Below are 21,671 nucleotides of genomic sequence, written 5' to 3' on the forward strand. Positions count from 1 at the left end.
TAAGCTCGCAACGCAACGGCACACCACCCGATCAATGCTTTTATTTGGTTTTAAGTACTGTTACTATTCACATAAGGGAAAACACAACAGTCCTTAAACCTGCAAATTGTGAATATTAAAAGTCTAACCAGACCAAACCTAGGTAAACAAAAAAAATCAACAATCAGCCATATAGCAAAGATATATAGACATATACATCAATGTAGAACAAATGAAGTCCAGTGGTCAAGATGCTCATCGTAGGACAAGTAAAATCTTAATTACGTAGCTCTTTGTCTCCACACTGTAGCACTTATGGGTGTTGTTTGGCCATACTTCACCACGCTGGTCAGTGTGGGTTGGTGAAGGGGTGGCGGCCCATTACCACTGATGTTAGCCATATCCGGGAATCTAACTTTGGAATCAGGTCTATAGGTGCAGTATACACCAATTTGCTACCATCGACCCCTTTCCTTTACCATCTTAATTCCTCTATAATCTAGGATCAAATTGGTTTCTAGTTAGTTTTACTGTACAACCTATATCGCATCAATCTCCACTCAATAGTCCCCATTTCTATTATCTTTTTGCTTTTATGTCAAAAGTTACAGAGCACACTTGACGTGAACACCGTTCAAAGCTAACTCGATGACAGCCACGATCCTCGTGTCTGTTATCGAGCTACCTGTCTGTCCCGTAGCCTCATGTTGAACTGCAATCGGTCTCGGTGTCACCTAAAAAACACTGTCGTCGACAACTGTTTGAGGACGGTAGGGAGGGGAGAACCACATTCACTACCATCCCTTTCTAGCAGGGTGTATTGTTCTTGGGAGAATGGGGGAGATTTCGAATGAGACAGAAACCGATTAGACTTTTTAAACTATTTGCATTTTTGGGTTTTTCCCCTTTTTCCTGGCAACAAAACTTAAACCTTTTTACAAGGATTCATGTCTGCATTAACCACAATACCTGCAGTCAAAATGCAAACAAAAAACACACTATAATATATGCATTGTCCTTGAAACTGATTGGTCCACACTGATTGGTCCACAAATAAAGCCGTCCCTTGGTGTGGACCAATCAGTTTCAAGGACAATGCATATATTATCATAGTATGTTTTTTGTTTGCATTTTGACTGCAGGTATTGTGGTTAATGCAGATATGGCTCCTTGTAAAAAGGTTTCAGTTTTGTTGCCAGAAAAAAAGGGGAAAATCCCTATTCTTACATTTTGGTACTGGCAAAGGAGGTCTAATGATGATATTTGATTTTACCAAGGCCCACTGAGCTATGTAGCTCTTTTTCAGAAGCATCTTGGCCATAAATGATAGCTCAACGCAGTGGCTTATCATGTGGAAATTTAAAGCAGCCAATTACTATATGTTTGTTAATGTGGGTTGGAAAAAACCGGGTGACCTGGAGCAAAATCCACCCGACCATGGGTAGCACACTCAAAACCCCAAATATCCAGGTGTCAGGGTCGTGATCGAACCAACGACCTGCATATCAAATGAGGGAGATGACATCTATGCATTTGCTCTACATTTTCTGCACCATGCATCAGCTATAACCCTCCAAATAATTGTAGTTTAAAAAAAGGTGAATTATATAGGTAACAAAAAAACTCAACACATGTCAATAACTATGTGGCCTTAAATGTAATAAAAATATAAGAACAGTTTTCGACAATGGCCACAGAAGAATGCCCAATGCCTGAAACGTCACGTATTATGGTTTTCCTTTTAAAGCCACAGAGGTATTATTGACTAATGCGTTAAAGTTTTGCTGTTGCAAGCTGTGCTGGTGTCCCACTGTCAACATAGCAGAATCAGCAGCATCACCAACTAATGAGTTGAAAGTATCGGTAAACTCGTGGATTCGACGATTTAAAAAAAAAAACCAGCACAGACAAAAACAAATTCGTGTCGACAATGGAATCCAACGGCTCCATTCCATCAGGTCGCGAATTCATCGTTGGTGACGACGTGGTGATACTGGGGCCCTGCGGCGCGGTGGCGGTAGACTTTCACCGCGGCCACGCACACGGCTGCGACGGCCAGGGCGGCAGCCAGGGCGTACACCATGCCCGCCAGCGAGCTCAGCACCCCAGAAGCTGAGGTTAGATGAGAGGGGGCGGAAACGCCAGCGGAAGCACACAAGCCAGCCAGCATAGAGATGTGAGACTCTTCATCATAATTTTAATCATATTTATCCGTTATTTTACGTGTATCAGTAATACCCAAAGGACTGCAATTGCACATCTGTTCACATTTTAGCGCGAGAGAGTACCATGATTGTTATTAGATGGGAATTGTAGTGAGACATTTTATAATTTCAAACCGTATTGTACTAAAACTGCCTTGTACCATAAATTATATCTTAATTTCTCTTAATTAAAAGGGTAATTTCTGCATTAGAAATTCGACGAACAATGGCAATTGCATCATAGTTTTTATCACCATCCCCGACAGCAAGCAGTTCCACGCCTTTCCACTTTAACACGTAGGCTTTCGCGACCAATATCATCCATGATAGAGGGATTTTTTGGGTTATGTCGTGTTAGATCGCAAAAAAAAAACCTTTCCACTTGTTTCGTGGACACGGTTTTCAAGTGAATAATACTTCCCATGGCACATTAGCAAGGCCATCTATATGGGATTTTGGGGCCTGGGCAAAATCTCAGTGTGGGCCCCCCAATGCCTTCCAACTAACTCGGTAGGATTATTGACACCGTGACATGGAAACGCGGGGCCCCCCAAAGCATGGGCCCCGGGACAGTCGCCCAAATTCACCGTACCCTAGGGATGGCTCTGCATACGAGTGCAGCGTCATATTGGCAGAGGGCGGCATTGTATTGATGATTCGTTTGGTAAGTAAGGAGGATACTCACCCTGGCGCATCTTGTGGAACCGTAGGGGGCCCTGGGAGAGGCCCACGTTGTGCTCGGCGTACTTTTTCTGGCTGGAGAGGTCGCGCACGGACCGTTTGGAGCGCACACACCCTCGATGGCACCGCGAGTACCGGTTGGAAGAGTCACAAACGCGTACGGAGCACTCCAGGTACACCTACGAAGGATGTAGGTGACCAGCCACGAGATGTTTCAAAGCATGTTACCATTAGAATGTAAGTAAAAATAACGATGATTTGGTTTACCTGGAAATTAACGACGGGATATGACTGAAGAACTGCAAAGTTGGGCTCATGATGGTTCAAAGAAAAACACAAAGTCAGGTTGAGCAGGTTCGCTGAATGAAGATAAACATTTACGTTGCAGGGACCCACAACTGGAACACGGCAGGATACGTACACCCTGGCCAATTGTTTGATGAAAATAAACAGGTGGACGAGAGCGAGATGGGGTGATTTTGGAGTCGTAATTATAAGTGTGGTACCATCATGTCTAAGATGTAGTTACATTTGTCAGAGTTTAAAACTGAGTCCAGGTTGATGTGCTACACTGCCCCCTGCGGACAAGCACTGTTCCCGTGGAGAAATGTTGAACCTGGGGCAAGAAGCAGAAGAATGTTGACTTAAAGCTTTCGTGAATGCAAGAATTCGTTATTTTTTTGTTATTTTCTTTGAACCTATCTACGTGACTTTACCGAAAGACCCAAAGAATAAGCAGAGGAATCCCACGTCAAGGGTGCTGTTCATTGTTCATGGAGGGGTCACAGTCGATAATTCTCTGCCCCTGTCCAAAAGATGAGAGGGAACAGGGGGTGGCAAACCCCCTCCCTCCTTGCCCCCCCTACATTTTTCTGTTTCCATGGGGATGCACACCTGAGAGCCGGCAAAGAACTCAACGCTCTGGAAGCTGAAGTGCTGTCTCTTGTTATCACCGCTGTAGTAGTTGTTGTAGGATGGATCCTCTTGACATCTGCAGTTGGTAGATTCACAATGTAAGTTAACGACAAAGCTCCCCCGTATAACCTTAATAGACTGTTGGGGCAAGTGCTGTTCGTGAGCACATATGAAGGCTGGCACGGCACACATAGGTGTGGGTGGACAGTACCACGCCTGGCCGCTTTTGTTTCCCTCTAGTGGCGAAGCTTACACACCGCACTACTTATTCATTTGAAGCCGAGTCGACCTAGAGGAGGCATAGGATCGGTTAAGATATCGTCACTGGTGTTGGCCGTGAGCTGAAATCGATCTCGGGTCGCCGGGTTCATAGCGCAGTTCACTAACCGCCACAATACCGCTCCCCGTGTAAATCACATACACGCGCATGCACAAAAATGCAGGTTCGTAATCTCATACTCCGAGGTCAAGGAATAATTTGATGGAATCCACTCTAACCTGGAGTGGCATTGCTCTCCTTCAAAGCACACAAGTGGAGAAGTCAAAAGGCAAAGCCAGTGCACCGGAACAACAACACACTCAGGGAGGCTCCTAAAAGAGGCAGCCAGCCCGTCAAGACGACGAGCCACCGACGCTTGCACTTTGCTGTTCTATGGGCCAAATGTGTGTGACTTGTGTGGGAATGATCGGCTCTTGCAAAAAATCCGGGTATTTGTGAAAAATAGGGCCATGAATTCATCGCATTCCTCCAAACTAAGTAAAGATTCTGATCCTTGATTTTAAAGCCAAGTGCCAAACGGCAGCTGCTGATAATCACCGGATGCCTAACACCAACAAATGTGGCCAGACTCTGCACACTAGTTGAAATTGCCCCGCCGGATATCAGGAGGATGGTCACAAGCAATTGCTACATGGCCACACCTCCAGCTGTACGCCGCCTGAAAGTGCAGAAATGGTTCCTAACCGTAGCTGAACCGCAAAAAAGCACACCTATGGCTACACGAATAGGAATATAGCGTGCAGACACGGCTCGACACAAGAGGCAAGGGCGAGTCACGGCACACATTGACACTGCCCAACGCCTCACAGAGAGAGATTGGTCGACCTAGAAATGTGTGAATTTCCCCTTCGCACGCGAGTGAGAAAGTCACAAGGTCATGATGCAGATGTGGGGCTACTCTAATAACACTGACACGTTTGACCGCAGTGAAACACGGGCCATGGAGTGTCTAGTCGAAATACAGATTCTGATAAAGACTCTAAAGATTATATCTATTGCTCTGGCGGTTCCTGGATGAGCCGTGCACAGTGGAGAGGGCCTTGCTCGATTTACAGACTGAGCCATATCATGTGCCATGGTCTATCCACTGCTGAAGATATCACCATCACTATTATGTTCCCATTACTGGATAAACCTATGACTGTGGAGGCAAGACACGAGAAAAAGAATAAAAAACATAAAATGTATGGGTCCTTCAGGTTGAGTCGATATGCAACCAATATTTGAACTCGTGATTGTGAACCGAATGAATTATCACAAGAGTGCCATCCATTCTGATCAACAGAGGTGACAAATGCGTGTTCGCGGCCTGCAGATGGATTCCATCTTAAAAGTAAACAAATGAAGCACAGCTTGGGTTTGCCGCATGTACCCGTTTCTAATGATGAAGTAGGAGTTGCTGTCGTTCGCGCCTATGTAGGGGGAAGCCTTGCACGTCTCTAGGAAGAGCTGCAGGTTGCTGATGAAGGAGACGAGCAGCACCTTGTGAACAGAACAATCGATGCGGGGTGAGATCGGATATAATTTATATGTTTTTATTATTGTTATGTTTTTATTACAAAAAACTCGAGCCTGACATCCCACGCCGAAAAATTCCGGTAACAGGGTACCGAAAATTCGTGATCATCCATTCCGGCACGACGGAACAACACGACAAATGTAGAAAAGGGAAATAGCGGTCCGCAAATTCCATTTTCATTAAAAGTTGAATTTATACAAGAGACTTAGCCGAATAATATTAATGAAAAAACCTTGCCAAATGGATTCAAGGTTTATCCAAAATAAGGTGAAAAAGCCCCCCAGTGATAAAGAGTAAAGCCGTTGCGGCCAAGTCATGATGTCATACAACATCACATTTCACCAACCATATGATGTAATCTTGCTTTGCACCTCGGTATCTAACGTATACTAATTATAGTAATAATGCTAATTCCTTTGTCAATCCCGAAGTAAATTGATACATAAATGTGGGGTTTTTTTTATAACGAACGATTTGGCAATTTTGGTCTAATTTTATTCAACGTTCGTGTCTTTGACACCATTGTAAGCAGTGCTCAGATGGTACGGCTCATGCTTGACCACGTGTGATGTAGGAATACATCCAGAAAAAAGAGGTCCCGAGTGAGACATACATCTGATAAATAGTCAGGCCGACTTCCTACAGATTGCATTGATGACGGTCTTTGGTAGACGGCTATCCTAGCCAGTTTACATTTCTCACTCTAGTCTGAAAACCCCTCCATGGTCTTGCCCCACCTTATCCCGCTTATCTTGTCTCTTACTCTGTCCCATCCCGTCCTCTACGCTCCCAGTCTCGGCTGTCTCTCTCTGATACGCCCCTAAATGGGTCCCTTGTGCCAGCAAGAAGGCTCCTCGTGATAACGTTTGAGGAGGAATCGCCGTGTGACAGCAATGAACTCATCCTACCCACCTCCGTGTAGATGCGGCTCCCGAGATCCACCTCCAGTGGGTATGAGTAGACGGGCTGCGAGAAGCTCTCGTCCATGTACAGCTGGATGCTCAATTCGAAATTGCCTGAGCTGTACCTGTCGTGCACCCTGTAGCGATCGATAGGAACCACAACTTCGCGGTGAGCTTGTTTAAAAGTGTTAAAAGAGCACAATCATTACCACCAGAAAGACATTGGCTGACATTCGAGGAATACCACCACATTGCAGTGAGTACAGTCACCTACTATCTAGGCCGTGTGATAGTTGGATTCCAGGAGAGATTGGAAATTGTTGACGCCAACGCTGCTGCCATTTACCTGGGTGCAAAGCTCGCTATGACGCTGCCCGCAGAGCCGATTTGACAGTGCAAGGGGATGCGCAGTTTCTTGGCCTTGGTACCGGGCACATAGCCGTACACAGTGTTCGTGTAGACGATGGTGTTGCCCTGCACCTGGGTAGAGGAAGAGGGAGCAAGAGAGATATTGAGTGTTGATAGAGCCCTAGGCTTTCGGATGTTAGGTTTGAACAATCTCAGATGTGCGTGTTGTGTGTGTGTGTGTGTGCGGTGGGACGTCTCCAGTCTCGGGTCCCGGACGAATACCTCGACCCTGGTGCCACAGGCATGCAGATCGCTGTGCAGGACCAGGTACTGCCCTGAGATGTAGCCACGGCACGAGGGGTCCTCGAGGTGAATGGAGTATGGGGAGAGGTGTAGTGAGTTGAGCATGCTCAGAGAGATCAGCAGCTCCAGGTGCTGCGACGTGCAGTTGAATTGCTCCAACTCTGCTTGCGAGAGTGAATATGCCGCTTTGTTAACGAGGAGCGGAAGATGGCGGCCTTGACACGCAGGCCCCACTCCGTGAAGCGAGACATCACCACGAATCCCATCGTCAATGCCGGCGACCGCACATCGATCTACGGTCTCCATGCCTGACCCTTCAGAGCGCCGACAATTCAAGCCACCATAAATGGCGCTACAGGGCCAAGAAATACCCTCTCAGATAGGTGCCCCAAACACGGGAAATTGAGAGGGATCTCGCGAACGTTGTAAAGACGTTTAACATCGACGTCCTCACATCTCCGAGAAATCCACAGGTTAGAGTGACCAATGGAACCAGCCGCTACTCATATCCATGGATACAACCTCACGACTACCGTGAAATATGGCCTGGCCCCATATACGTCTGATTATTATGGTACTTTATTTGTAACAATAATTACGATCACTCGTTTGTCTGTCCAGCCCTTAACAGATGCCTTGGTGGAGGTTGTTCAACTTTAACCAAAACGCTCAAGAACTGTAAATGTGAACGTTTTATATTGCGTGTTTTTACAATTAACTTACATACTTAAAATTTAAGGATATGATACGAACAGAATGATTAGTGATCATATTTTATTTCAATTAATTACAAATTAAATTTGTAATGTATCACACAGTATTGGCTGAATCCCAAAGAGAGGGAACGACTCCGAGTCACAAGGAAGAACCACAGATGGTGGTAGTGGTGGCTATACCCGTGGTCTGTGATCCAGCACTGTGGAGGCAACGTGGGTTGGTGGATCGAAAAAATATCAAAAGGTTGCGAGAATCCCTTCCCGTGGGTATCGAGGTGCAATACCCTGGACTAATATAATCTTTCCCTTCTGTATGGGATAGTGTTGCCGCCTCCCATGCCTAGGCTTCCTCCCATAAATAATCACTATAAATACTCACTAAGTGCCTAAAAAGGTCTTAATACGTATAGAACAGCAGATCAATTGTTGGCACCGGCTCACCACCTGGCAGCCTTCCAGCTTGGTCTGTGGTTCCTCCGTGATTGTCAGATGCAATTCGCAACAACGTCGCTAGAAATGTGTTTATCATTATTAGCGACCATCAATGCCGGGTGGGTGATCAGCATCATGCCCGGCCACCTTTAACTCCCCAGATTTGAGGCTGAGTCGACCTAGGGGAGGCGCAGGACCAGTTGAGTTATTCGTCACTGGTGTTGGTGGTCGTGAGTGGGAATCGAACTTGAGTCGCCGGGATTTCCGTAGATCACTGTGATAACTACTACACTACCACTCCCCACAGGGCACACAAACACACGTTGTGACGACGTACCTTCCGAGCAGATGACAGAGGCATCCTCCTGATGGACACAGTTGTGCCTCCCCCAGGGAAGATGCTGACAGGAGGAGAGCTGATGCTCGTAGCCAGAGCACTGGACATCGTCGAGCCAGATCGGACCATTGCCCGGTCCGAAGTGAGCAAAGGACAACGCAGCAACAGCGTAGCCACAGCCCAGCTGGCGACACACGACCTGGGCGTGCTGCAGATTCCAGATGTCATCACACACCGTGCCCCACGTGCCGCGGTGGAACACCTCCACCCGGCCCTGACACGAGGAGCCACCCCCAGCCAGCCGTATGGGCGCATCTGGTTAAAGTAAAAACCATACAATTAGATATGATAATGGCGATGATGATTTTTTGCAAAACCGTTAAGACGCACAACTTTTCCCTCCAAATACACTACTTGATGTGACGAATTGTCACAGTTCGGGGTAGCGATTCTATGTGATGATTTGATCATGTTTGCATTGTGACGAATGCAGTGAACTCGTGGCTGCAGCGGTCACTGCAACAAATTACGTTCGTGTACGGTACACAAATATAATATGCATGCGGTGAGAATTTAATAATCGATTAATCGTCACGTGATGTAAAAAAAGAGATACAGTACATACTCTTTGGTTCTTTCGGAAAAGTCACGTAGGTATAAAATAAAATAAATTTAATCACGACGTTTCGGGCGCAACACAAGCGTCCGTCATCAGGTGGGACAACCACAGCAAGAAACAATTGCTGAAGTGGGCAAAAGGGCTGCTGTGACAAGAGGCTGTATAGGTAAGAAATCTAGATAGATATAGTACAGTCTGTTCTATAACGCGGTAGTTGCGTTCCTGAAGAACACCGCGTGATGGAAAAATCACGTTATAATCTATAATGTAGGAGAAAGAACGGTCCACGATAATGTGTGAATTGCGTATGCAGGCTGAACAAAGACTGAGATGCGTGGGTAGCATCTAGAAGCATACAGCAGCATCCCGCCTTGCGTGATGCTAAACCGAGGCAGCTGTACAGCCGCTTATTCCTACTCCCGTGACATAGTTCCATTCACTCGATCGCGTTATATCTAATTCACATCCGTATTATGAAAAATGTGTTCTCTAACACATTAATCGCGTTATATACAATTCACGTTATGAAAACTACACATTATAGGAGAATAGACTGTACTGTGACAGGATGACAACGCAAAAGACAATGGAAACTAGGCAAGGTGCAGAGAGAGCTGTGTTCGAAGGATGATGGCCTTTACAGGCAATCGTGATGAGGCATGCGAGTGTGAAACTATTTACCAAAACGTCCGGTATAAATCCATGGACTGGTTGTTGGCATTGAATCTGGAAGGAAATACAACAATATGATTATTAAGAGTGCAAGTGTAATTCTATAATTGTAATAATATTGTTAAAGCAGCCACCGTAATCAATAAGAGCTCAGATCTCGAGGGGATGCGCTTCCTGATCGGGGTCCTTGAGCAGCAGGTGTCATGACTTCATCGGAACAGCCGTGCAGGTGAATTGGGATCCATGATTTGGCACAGTGGAGACTACAGGTGGTGCATCTGTCAGTTACCTCAGTCAGTCAACCCATCGCACTTGGGTCGGTCCCGTGACCTCCTACAAGCAGCGAGCCTTCCCCACTTTCACATGATAGCCTCAAGGTGCACCTAGCTTGGCACAAGTGCCGTGGTGATGTCACCGGTGGTTGCTGTTGATGATTGGAGGTGATTGCATCTTGATTGGTTGTAATTTACGGCGTTAAAAAGTGGAACAAGGTGAAGCTATTTAATTGGTGCTAAATATAGGATGTCCTTAATTATATCAAAGAGCACTGTGTTGGTTATAATTTACATTAGATATGATCAAGCTGATTCGTTTATAAAATCACGTAAAAATACGCGACGAGGAATAATTTGTCTCAGTTGTTTTACGTGCAAAGCTGTGATTGTTGTTTACTATATCAGTCAGGTTAATTAAATATACATGTTGATTAAATAACAGATTACTCTAACATAATGGGCTACAGTGATTTAATACAACCTCAAGATGCCACCGACTCCGCTATCTCCGGTGAGTACTCTGTATTAACTTTATTATATTTAAACTTGTTATATACCTATAGCAATGTAATAACGATTTCGCCGAAAAGCACAATTGATCGACACATTCGTCAAGGTGACAACGTGATTTGTCTGGCAGTGTTGGGTGGTGGAGGATGGTACATAGCTCGAATGGACATTATCCCCTCACCACCATATGACCCACAAATTAATTATTAATCATATCGGTAATTAAAATTTTACTCGTGGAATTAACATCAAAGTACAATACATCACATTCGGATCAGCACTCCAAACCATCCAATAAATGAAGATTATTGTTAATGAGTTTTCATGTAAATTAATGGTATATATAACTCAGGACAGACAGTTTAAATTTGGCAAACCACTAAATAGTTAATATGGACAATAAACAGTCCATGTGCATAACTTGTAAAATCTAAAACCTACATTTTGTCATATTCGTGGTTCTTTAAGTAAATTCACGTAGAAAGGAAACAATAAAATAATAAAACATATATAAAAAATACAATTCTCACGACGTTTCGACTGCAACACAAGCAATCATCATCAGGTGTGAAACCCACAGCAATAAAATTTGAAAAAAAGTGGCGTTTATTTGAACGTTAGCACCACGGAGAGCGATTTGGCAGTTATTCAGATGGACGAGTCCATCTATGTTCGGAAAAGAGAAGGGGGGAGACGAAAATGATGGATGCGGTCTGAAAGCCACCGTAAACATGAACAATCAATTAAGACCCGAAATGGTTTATCAAATTCTTCCAATGATTGCTAAGCCAGAATCCATCTTTTCAGTTGAAATTGTCTCTGTGTTTGTATATGTGGATAGCCTCATGAACGAATCTCTCATGGTAGCCAGATGGCTTACAAAGAACCGCTGTCTTGGAGAAGTCAATGTCATGTGAGCCTACTGAATTATAACAGTGATCTGCCACGGCCGAGGTGTTGGTCCTACCGTGTTTTAGGTCTGCTTTGTGTTCACGAATGCGTCATATCAAACCAACAAAATCATTTCTGATTCAACCGCATTAATTTATCAAACCAAACAGTTCTCGTAGAAACCTTCTGCTGCCAGGCCACCAAGATTATACGGCATACCAAAAATACATCAAGTAGATACACCCCTTCGTCCCATCGTCTCCACTATCAACTCTCCCACCTACAAACTGGCTCGTTTTCTGTCTAAAATCCTGCGGCCTTTCACTGGAAAATCCACCTCTGCGGTATAAAATTCTACTCATCTGGTATCGATAATCACGGGTATTTCCCTGTCCCCAGACGACCTGCTTGTCAGTTTTGATGTAGTTTACTTATTCACCAAAGTTCCTGTACCTGACACCATCACAATCATTGAAGACTTGGTTCATCAAGGACTAAACACTGAGGTACCCCCCCTGGTGAGACACTGCTTAACCAAAATATACTTCACTTGGAATGGAACTTTCTACAAACAAACTGAAGGCACCCCAATGGGCTCCCCCCTATTGCCGGTTGAAGCCAACATTTTCATGGAGAAATTTGAGACTGACGCCATCCAGACTGCCAATATGTGCCCAACCTTATGGAAGAGGTACGTGGATGACACTTTTGTCATCTGGCTACATGGCCGGCCTGCTCGAGACCAATTCCTCGACCACATCAATTCTATACACCCAGCCATCAGATTTACCATGGAAGTCGAAAAAGATGGCAAGCTCCCTTTTTTGGATGTCCTTATAAAAAAAGAGACCTGATGGTTCAATGAGCCACTCTGTCTATAGGAAAGCTACCCATACGGATGCTTACCTGAAACCGGATTCCCACCACCATCCATCCCAGAATAATTCCCTCATCAAGACTCTGCACCATAGAGCCCAATGCACATCCGACCAGGAACACTTAGGCAGTGAACTCAAGCACGTACACCAAGCTCTTAAGGCTAATGGTTACTCTGACTACACAATCCGCAAATATATCACTCCAACCATGAAGAAGGACCCTCTTGAGGAGCCTTTCAAAACCATCACTTTACCCAACATTGCGGGGATCACAAAAAATATCTCCAAAATCTTGAATAAACACAAGATCCAGATCCAATTAAACAATTACATAAAATCTGTGATCTGGTTCCGTCTGTACAAGATGTGATTCCGGACATACAGTACCCTGGCGTCTACAAACTATGTTGCTTCTGTGGTATTAGTTACATTGGAGAAACCAAACGACATGTCTCGGACCGCATTCATGAACACAAAGCAGACCTAAAACACGGTAGGACCAACACCTCGGCCGTGGCAGATCACTGTTATAATTCAGTAGGCTCACATGACATTGACTCCTCCAAGACAGAGGTTCTTTGCAAGCCATCTGGCTACCATGAGAGATTCGTTCATGAGGCTATCCAAATATACAAACACAGAGGCAATTTCAACCGAGAAGATGGATTCTGGCTTAGCAATAATTGGAAGGATTTGATAAACCATTTCGGGTCTTAATTGATTGTTCATGCTTACGGTGGCTTTCAGACCGCATCCATTATTTTCGTCTCCCCCTTCCTCTTTTCCGAACATAGATGGACTCGTCCATCTGAATAATTGCCAAATCGCTCTCCGTGGTGCTAACGTGAAAAAACGCCACTTTTTTCAAATTTTCTTGCTGTGGGTTTCACACCTGATGATGATTGCTTGTGTTGCAGTCGAAACGTCGTGATAATTTTATTGTTTTATATTTTTATTATTTTATTGTTTCCCTTCTACGTGACTTTACCGAAAGAACCAAGAATATGAATCCCTGCAGTCATGAAAGCATTAAATAAAAATCTTTTGTCCTTTGGTATCAAATATTACGGTGCCGAGATGTATTGTTTAATTTTTCAAAGGGCATGGTTAGCATACGCTTATAAGTTGCTTCAAGTCTCGTATACTGCATAATAAATAATATATTATAACAATACTACAACATAATTCAGAAGTCACCAAAACACGTGCGATTGTATTGCCTAGTTTGCTTTGTTCCTACAATAACAATAAAGAACACAGTCAATTTCTCAGAAAATGTCCTGCTAAAATCCAGACAGGTGGTAAGCCGACAGTGTCGTTCCGACAAGGGTTCTTTTCTGGATATGCACAGGTGAGTCCAGCCCACTCAGGGCTGTAGATGCAATAGACTGTACTGTAACAGGATGGCAACGCAAATGGAAACGTCATCGCTAGGCAAGGTGCAGTGAGAGCTGTGTTCGAAGGATGATGGCCTTCACTGGCAATCGTGATGAGGCAAGCGAGTTTGAAACTATTTACCAAAACGTCCGGTATAAATCCATGGACTGGTTGTTGGCATTGAATCTGGAAAGAAATACAACAATATGATTATTAAGAGTGCAAGTGTAATTCTATAATAGTAATAATAATATTGTTAAAGAAGCCACGGTAATCAATAAGAGCTCAGATCTCGAGGGGATGCGCTTCCTGATCGGGGTCCTTGAGCAGCAGGTGTCATGACGTCATCGGAACAGCCATGCAGGTGAATTGGGATTCATGATTTGGCATAGTGGAGACTACAGGTGGTGCATCTGTCAGTTACCTCAGTCAGTCAACCCATCGCACTTGGGTCGGTCCCGTGACCTCCTACAAGCAGCGAGCCTTCCCCACTTTCACATGATAGCCTCAAGGTGCACCTAGCTTGGCACAAGTGCCTTGGTGATGTCACCGGTGGTTGCTGTTGATGATTGGAGGTGTTTACATCTTTATTGGTTGTAATTTACGGTGTTAAAAAGTGCAACGAGGTGAAGCTATTTAATTGGTGCTAAATATAGGATGTCCTTAATTATATCGAAGTGCACTAATTAACATTAGATATGATGAAGCTGATTCGTTTATAAAATCACGTAAAAATACGTGAAGAAGAATAATTTGTCTCAGTTGTTTCATGTGCAAAAGTGTGATTGTTGTTTACTATATTCGAGTCAGGTTAATTAAACTCACGTGGATTAAATAATAGATTACTCTAACATAGTGGGCTCCAGTGATTTAATGCAACCTGAAGATGCAATCGACTCCGCCATCTCTGGTGAGTACTCTGTATTAACTTTATTATATTTAAACTTGTTATATACCTACAGAAGTGTAATACTGGTTTCGCCAAAAAGCAACATTTATTGGCACATTCCTCCAGGTGACAACTTGATTTTGTCTGGCAGTGTTGGGTGGTGGAGGATGGTTCATAGCTCTAATGGACATTATCCCCTCACGACCATATGACCCACAAATTAATCATATCGTCATTTAACTCCTACCTGTAGAATTAACATCACAGTACAAAACAACACATTCGGATTAGCACACCGATCCATCCAATACATGAAGACGAGTGTTAATTAGTTATGTAAATTAATGTTATATTTTACTTGGGACAGTTGAAATTTAGTAACACAATAAATAGTTAATATAGACAATACTACGTAGTCCATGTGTATAACTCGTTACATATAAAAACCTATATTGTGACCTTTGGGTATGGTTCGCGTAAGCTCCAAGTTGCTTGTAGTCTCGCATACTGTAAACTAAAAATATATATTACAATACTAAAACAGAATTCAATTCATGAAAGACAAGTGCGATTGTATTGTCTAGTTTGCTTTGTTCCTACAATAACAATAAAGAACATGTCAATGCTCAGAAAATGTCTTGCTAAAATCCGGACAGGTGGTAATCCAACAGTGTAGTTCCAGCAAAGATTCTTACTTGGATATTCACAGGTGGGTCCGGCCCACTCAGGGCTGCAGATGCACTGGTAGAACGGATCGATTGGCAGGTTCACGCAAACTCCCCCATTTTGGCATCCGACCAAATCGCACCAGTAATCTGAAAGCAAACACATTGCAATATTCCGTGCACCCACATTTTACAAATGGCTCAAGCATTCTCTAATGAATAAAACATTTAAAGAAGATGTAATTTTTTTTTATCTGTAGCTCACAAATAGCCAAAAATCAACACCATAGCGATTTTTTGAATATTGATGATGGCATTGTGCCGCCCATGTGGCAAACAGAGCAAAGAAGGGCAGCAAGACCTGGACAGATGGACTAAGTGCCTCGGGAGGAGGACATGGTATGATTATGGGATAAGTTGAACAGAGTATCTATGGTATATCTTCTCGATTTAGATATGAAGACCAAGACAAGCAAGAAGTGGTAACATTTGGGTTATAGGACATTTCATGAGAGGATATTGTGTTTTTTTATAGAGAGAGTACTAAGGCAGAAAATGAGAGGCAGGCCAAGATTGAAATGGTGAACCAGAATATGAACATCTGTAGAGTGAGTGTGGAGGTGACCAGAGCAGGAATCAGTAGTGAAACGGGACCGGGAAGGTACACCCAAAATGCGTTCGGGTTCTGGGGGTAATGCCAAAAATAAGTCATGTAATTGTCACCACTGGCTATGGGCCACCAAATGAGAAGAGCATCACCCAATAAACATACTTGTTTGAGCAAGGAGGTACGTGAAAGTTGAGCAGAAAAACTGTTTTATTCCATTCCTTCGTACAGAAGATGCATGTGGAAATCTGTCTGTGGGGTGTCTATGAAGTGACTGGATGAGGGTTGAACTGCGGGTGTCAGCGAGTTCTGAGCGCGTGTGCTCCCTGCTATGTTCTCGGACGAGCAAATTGTGTCTGTGGAGCACAGTCGTAGACACGCATGTGCTTTGCTTTGGCACGACATCACAATCCGCACATTCGCGACATCACCGCGGTGCAACGCTTCTGAGTGAGAGATGACGCTTACCGTAGATTATTAGATTCGTAGCTGCTCCGGAGAACAGTGACCGAAGAGATTAAAAACAGACAAGAACATACCACAATGAACATACCACAATACTTGAAAAAATAATAAGGGTCACTCCAGATGATCACTTATTACCAGGGATCAGTTTCAGGGCAAATTAACTTGTGCATGGTGGGTGCTCAGGTGTCATGCAATTCTGCGTTAGATTGATAAAATACGAATGTTCAACTTATTTTGCACAGTACGTAGCCAACCGTGAATGATGGTTATAATAGTAATAATGCTCAACAGTTTACTCAGGAAAGCCTCAATGAGCCTGAAGAGAAAACAACTTTGCCACGATCCATTGTGCCAGCAACATTTTGTAATTTTACTCTTAATATAAATTATTTAAATTTCATAGTAATACTTTACATTTTTTAAGAATTTGCCTGGAAATCAACAGCTACTATTCGTGCCACTATTTGTATTCCAATTTTTAAAAATGGTTATCAAAAAACGACATTCTAATCACGCCGCATTGTGTTAAGTGCATTGTTAATTGCTTAGTGCGTCACGTGGGACGTATTTAATAATCGGGCGCGTGCAACGAATACATTTTATCTGAATGTGGAGTAAATTGGTGAATGCGAAAAGACTTGTTCAGTTGGTTACATTGCACAATCCCAAATGTTAAGATCAACTACTACACGTGTGTGGCCAAGAAAGAGGCGAGTGAAGAGGAGCTCGCACAGCAACGGTTCACTCGCTAGGTGCACCACGCTCGTACGCCGGCGCTTACAAGTGGCTCTGACAACAGCAGCAGACACAACAGCAACAACAACCCTTGGTGCGAGTGAAAGCGATTACTCACTCGGTGGGGAAGGTGTTAAAGCTGCTCCACGAGACGACGTCAGCAGTTGGGAGAGAGAATCACAAGCGTGACGTTATACAGTGGACATTCATCCCAAAGGCAATCGTTTTTAACGGAGACAAAATGTAACTGGCCGGGGTGGCGATGAAGTCGCTTTGGATGACGCGGCTCCAGGTGCATTCTGCCCTCGCAATTCGGGAAATATTTGAAGCCGGAATGATTGAGTGGACGATGTATTGTTAGATGATTTGATGTGATGTGACCGCCCCGATGCCCAAACATTTCAACAGCAACAAGAGCACGTGGTAATAATTCCCTTAAGTGTGAAGTGTTCTCTTTGATAATTCCCCAAGGAGGATATTTCATACTCGAGATCGACACATATCAAGAAGCTGGAGAGAGTGGCGAGGAACTGCCTTGAGAGTCCGCAGCCATCATCCAGACAGCATCACTCTTATATGAGTTGTCTGTATCTCGGAGTCTGTGGCCACATTCAAAACTCGTCTCGAAACTTAATTTCTACAATTACACATATTCAACTGTCGGCTAATTCGGCAAACAGCTTTTAACATTTATTTCATTATTTATCCGCTTTTCGTGTTACGAGTTGCCATCACACTGTCTGCAGCTTTGTCTTGTACGGCGCTTTGGGTTCCTTGATCGAATGTGTTTTAAAAATAAATTTATTATGATTAATGCTGTCGTTTACAAGCTGCGGGACCACTCAAAATGTGCTCATATGACCTGCAGTTATGAGACGAAAAGAGGGGGCAAAGGTCGCTGATAATTACCCGACCTGGAGACACGGCACGAACCCTGATGGCCAGGATTTCCTAAACTCCATTTCTTGCGGCCCAACTCCACGCCGACTTCTTTCTGCGTTCACCAATTTACCCCTCCACATTCAAATACTAACTCGTTCCACGCTGTACGCGCCAGATAATTGTTAAACACGTCCCACGTGACGCGCTAAGCAATTAAATCTTTGTTAATCGAACCACTTCAAATGAACATTGAGATAGTGTCCATGTGCGTGCACATGTGTCACGTGTCCGTGTGTGTGTGTACACGTGTTTCACATGAACGACACGGCGTTGATTGCTTTGCGCGTGGGACTTATGTAGCGATCATCGGGCGCGTGTAGCGTGTAACGAGTTAATTTGAATCTGAATGGGGAGTAAATTGGAAAACGCGGAAATATGTCGCGTGGAGGTGGGGCCGCGAGGACTGGAGTTGGGGAAACCCTGCGCGTAGCCACTTGGAGTTCAGTTGGTTACATTGCAAAATCCCAAATGTGAAAATCGCTAGCTACACGTGTGTGGCCAAGAAAGAAATGAGTGAAGAGGAGCTCACAGTAACGGTTCACTCGCTAGGTGCACCCTCATGGTGGCTCTGACAACAGTAGCAGACACAACAGCAATAACAACAACAACCCCTCGTGTGAGTGAAAGCGATTACTCACTCGGTGGGGAAGGTGTTGAAGCTGCTCCACGAGACGACGTCAGCAGTTGGGAGAGAGAATCACAAGCGTGACGTTATACAGTGGATATTCATCACTAAGGCCATCGCTGTTAATTGAGACAAAATATCACTGGCCGGCGAATTCTGCCCTCGCGTCTGGAAATAGTTGAAGCAGGAATTGTTGAGTGGATGATGGTCCGGAGAAGATCTGATGTGATGTTGACGCCCAATGCCCAAACCTTTCAACAACAACAGCACGTAGTAATAAATCCCTTAAGTGTGAAGTGTTCTCCTTGATAATCCCCCAAGGACAATAATTTACACTTCACATCGACACATATCGAGGAGCTTGACACGGCGGTGTGGAACTGCCTTCACAGTCCGCTGCCATCATCCACTTGGAAGAATCTGTCGAGGGGTACTTGGGTACGAATTCTCGTTGTGTGCTGAGAATCGAGGGGTAACACACGGAGCCGCTCGACTCGAGGTGCATTGTTTTTTTATGCAACGGGACTAATACGGTGAGCATGCAACTTGAATGTGAAATATTAGACAAATGGTACTCACCAGCTGTAGTGAGACTCGTATCTTTATCACCGAAAGACATTGGAGACGTGACAAACAGAGAAGATTAGACAAACGCACCGTTGTCAATGTCGTATTCATTTAATGGCATTGGTCACAATCGCTCAACAATGCAATCGGCGTTCAGGGGTCGAGAAATTGTAAATTGCTTCTGAATATTAAGATTCTGATCCCATAATCAACTATTAAACCACCTATATTGGCGAAGTCATGTAGACGTCTTCACGTTGACACAATTGTGTAACACTTCACGCTGCTTTAATGTGAAATGTACTATGACTAAACAAATAAGAATACAATATATATAATTAAAAACAACATTCTTACACATCCCATCAGCCGCACGGCCCTTCTGAGAGTACATCATTTCAGCAGCGCCTGTTCAAATGCAAGAAAACTCTGGACCGGTTTTGACATTCGGGCTCGCTTGAATTAAATGCTGGTGAACTGCCTCGAGTCACCCCATCGAATCCAGGGTGATCCGAAGCGACATGACAAGTCATCAAATGGTACCTCACGGTTTATTGTTGTACATAGACACGTGCAGCAATGTCAAATCCGCTACTGGATGCCTGCCGGTCGTGGGGGTTTATTTGGCCATACTTCAGAAAAAAATATATTGTAATTATAGTACTTTACAACATTGGAATTTGCTTTACTGTCCTCTGCTGCCCACAGTGTAGCCTCACAGCCGACAGCCTATAACACCTGTTATGCATGGTGCTCTCACACACGATCACTACAAGCCAGGCTCAACTCAACCTCGCTTTGCTTCCAGGATCTGGACAAGATCGGGGGCATTCCGAAAACGCATGCAAATTCCATATTACATGTTATGTAACAAAAATAAAACCCGTCTAGCCTTTACAGGCTGTTGTGGCAAGTGATGGTAGCGATCCCCTATGAATGCCGACACCGCACACGAGGGGTGGTTTGGCCAGTATCAACACCCCGCCGCCTTTGTCTCCCCAGTGCTGATGTTTATTTTTATGCACAGCACCAGGTAATTCATTTAAGGCTGAGTCGACCGAGGGGAGGAGGTCCAGGACAGGTTCAAATATTCATCACCGATGCCGAGTGGCCGGGTTCGTAGTGCAGTGCGCTAACCACTGCACTACCGCTCGCCAAGGTTATGTATACTGTACACACAAAACAAAGATCCCCGTGTAGCCTTAACAGACTTTTGGGGCAAGTGCTGTAAGCGAGCGCATATGAAGGTCGGCACGGCACACGAGGGGGTTTAATGGTGGCCACCACTACTCCCGGTCGCATTTGTCTCACGAGTGGCGATGTTAAAACATTCCAACAGATGCTCATTTGCGGCTGAGTCGACGTAGGGGAGGCCCAGGGGCTGTTAAAATGATCATCACACAGAGGCTCACACGTACGCTCCTTTACCTGCCACGGCATGGAACATCAGCAGAGAAGCGAGCAGCCATCGTACGACGCAGGAGGTGTCGTACAGCATCATCATTGTTCTGACCACGCTGAGATGTTTCGAACACAGGCGCGTCTCCCCAAGAGGCGAGTGCCGTGATGGCGTGGGTCGCATCCTTTATATGCCCCTCGCCTTTTAAATGTGCCGCTGCGGGCCCCCGAGCATTGTTCTAAATGTTGATCGTTCGGGAGAAATGTAATTGCGTTAAGCAGATACTTCACATTTCACAATGCGTAGGCAACCTTCACAAAGCTTGTTTGGTAGACAACAGTTCATCTTGCCGTGGATACATTTCACGGATTTCACAAATCGCCCGCGGCTATCAGCAGCACTGAATCTGGCTACCAGCCCTGAAAACTCGTCCACGTGACTTCATGCCAACAATAGCAGAAGGTAATCACTCACCCGAGAACAGGGGTCGGCAAACAAAAGAACAAGTAAGGGCTTTTTTCAAAATTCGGTAAAAATAAACCCCTCAATATTTCCAGGGCCACAATGCACGTCGTGAATACGCGACGATGGTCCTTAGGTTGCCGAAGCCTGCCCAAGAGGGACCTCAAGCGACCTCGCCTATGCTGTACATTTGGAGTTTGCGGTGCCTCTCTCCCCGTGGTCGCGTGGATTTTTCTCCAGGTCTTCTGATTTTTGCCTGCACATTTAGAAACATGCGTTTAGAGTATTTGACTGCTATACATTTTCACGTGATAAGTCACTTCGTTGAACTATCATTTGTGGTTTGGTCGCTATATAGCTCAGTGGGCCTGACCTTGTAAGATAAAAAAAAAAATACTTTCGTCTCATAGTTTGAGCTTACCAGTAGTTCTATTAGGAGTGTTTAGGCCTAAGAAATGGACGGGTGGCTCAGAA

At 44.5% G+C, this 21,671-nt stretch overlaps 1 protein-coding gene across 5 annotated transcripts; it reads right to left on the minus strand.

Moving 5' to 3' along the window:
* Positions 1–26: 26 nt before the first annotated feature.
* Positions 27–21,161, minus strand: LOC116944549 (scavenger receptor cysteine-rich domain-containing protein DMBT1-like). 5 transcript variants are annotated; one of them, XM_032958232.2, is made up of 16 exons: positions 20,765–21,161; positions 19,349–19,369; positions 18,783–18,803; positions 17,321–17,341; positions 16,468–16,488; positions 15,423–15,542; positions 13,980–14,024; positions 9,917–9,961; positions 8,617–8,931; positions 7,111–7,292; positions 6,827–6,960; positions 6,491–6,617; positions 5,432–5,541; positions 3,759–3,855; positions 2,869–3,043; positions 27–2,091 (listed from the first exon to the last, which is right to left on the minus strand). In XM_032958232.2, the coding sequence occupies exons 1-16, from the start codon at positions 20,916–20,918 to the stop codon at positions 1,934–1,936; spliced, it is 1,746 nt and encodes a 581-aa protein (XP_032814123.1). In that variant the 5' UTR covers positions 20,919–21,161; the 3' UTR covers positions 27–1,933. The 5 variants fall into 5 exon arrangements, with proteins under 5 accessions (XP_032814123.1, XP_032814127.1, XP_075924481.1 ...); XM_032958236.2 differs by lacking the exon at positions 16,468–16,488; XM_076068366.1 differs by lacking the exon at positions 13,980–14,024.
* Between the last annotated feature and the right edge of the window lie 510 nt (positions 21,162–21,671).

The sequence above is a fragment of the Petromyzon marinus genome, chromosome 21 (assembly GCF_048934315.1).
Source record: "Petromyzon marinus isolate PM22_M1 ecotype Great Lakes invasive population chromosome 21, UKy_Petmar_22M1.pri1.0, whole genome shotgun sequence".
NCBI lineage: Eukaryota > Metazoa > Chordata > Hyperoartia > Petromyzontiformes > Petromyzontidae > Petromyzon > Petromyzon marinus.

What these genes read in the sequence shown, in the direction of transcription:
- LOC116944549 (XM_032958232.2), bottom strand. Translation starts at nt 20,918, where the DNA reads ATGCGACCCACGCCATCACGGCACTCGCCTCTTGGGGAGACGCGCCTG. An exon ending in CTCTGTCATCTGCTCGGAAG is followed by an intron (nt 7,293 to 8,616) that starts GTACGTCGTCAC and finishes TCTCGCAAGCAG; the next exon opens with AGTTGGAGCAATTCAACTGC. An exon ending in GTTCCACAAGATGCGCCAGG is followed by an intron (nt 2,092 to 2,868) that starts GTGAGTATCCTC and finishes ATCTAACCTCAG; the next exon opens with CTTCTGGGGTGCTGAGCTCG.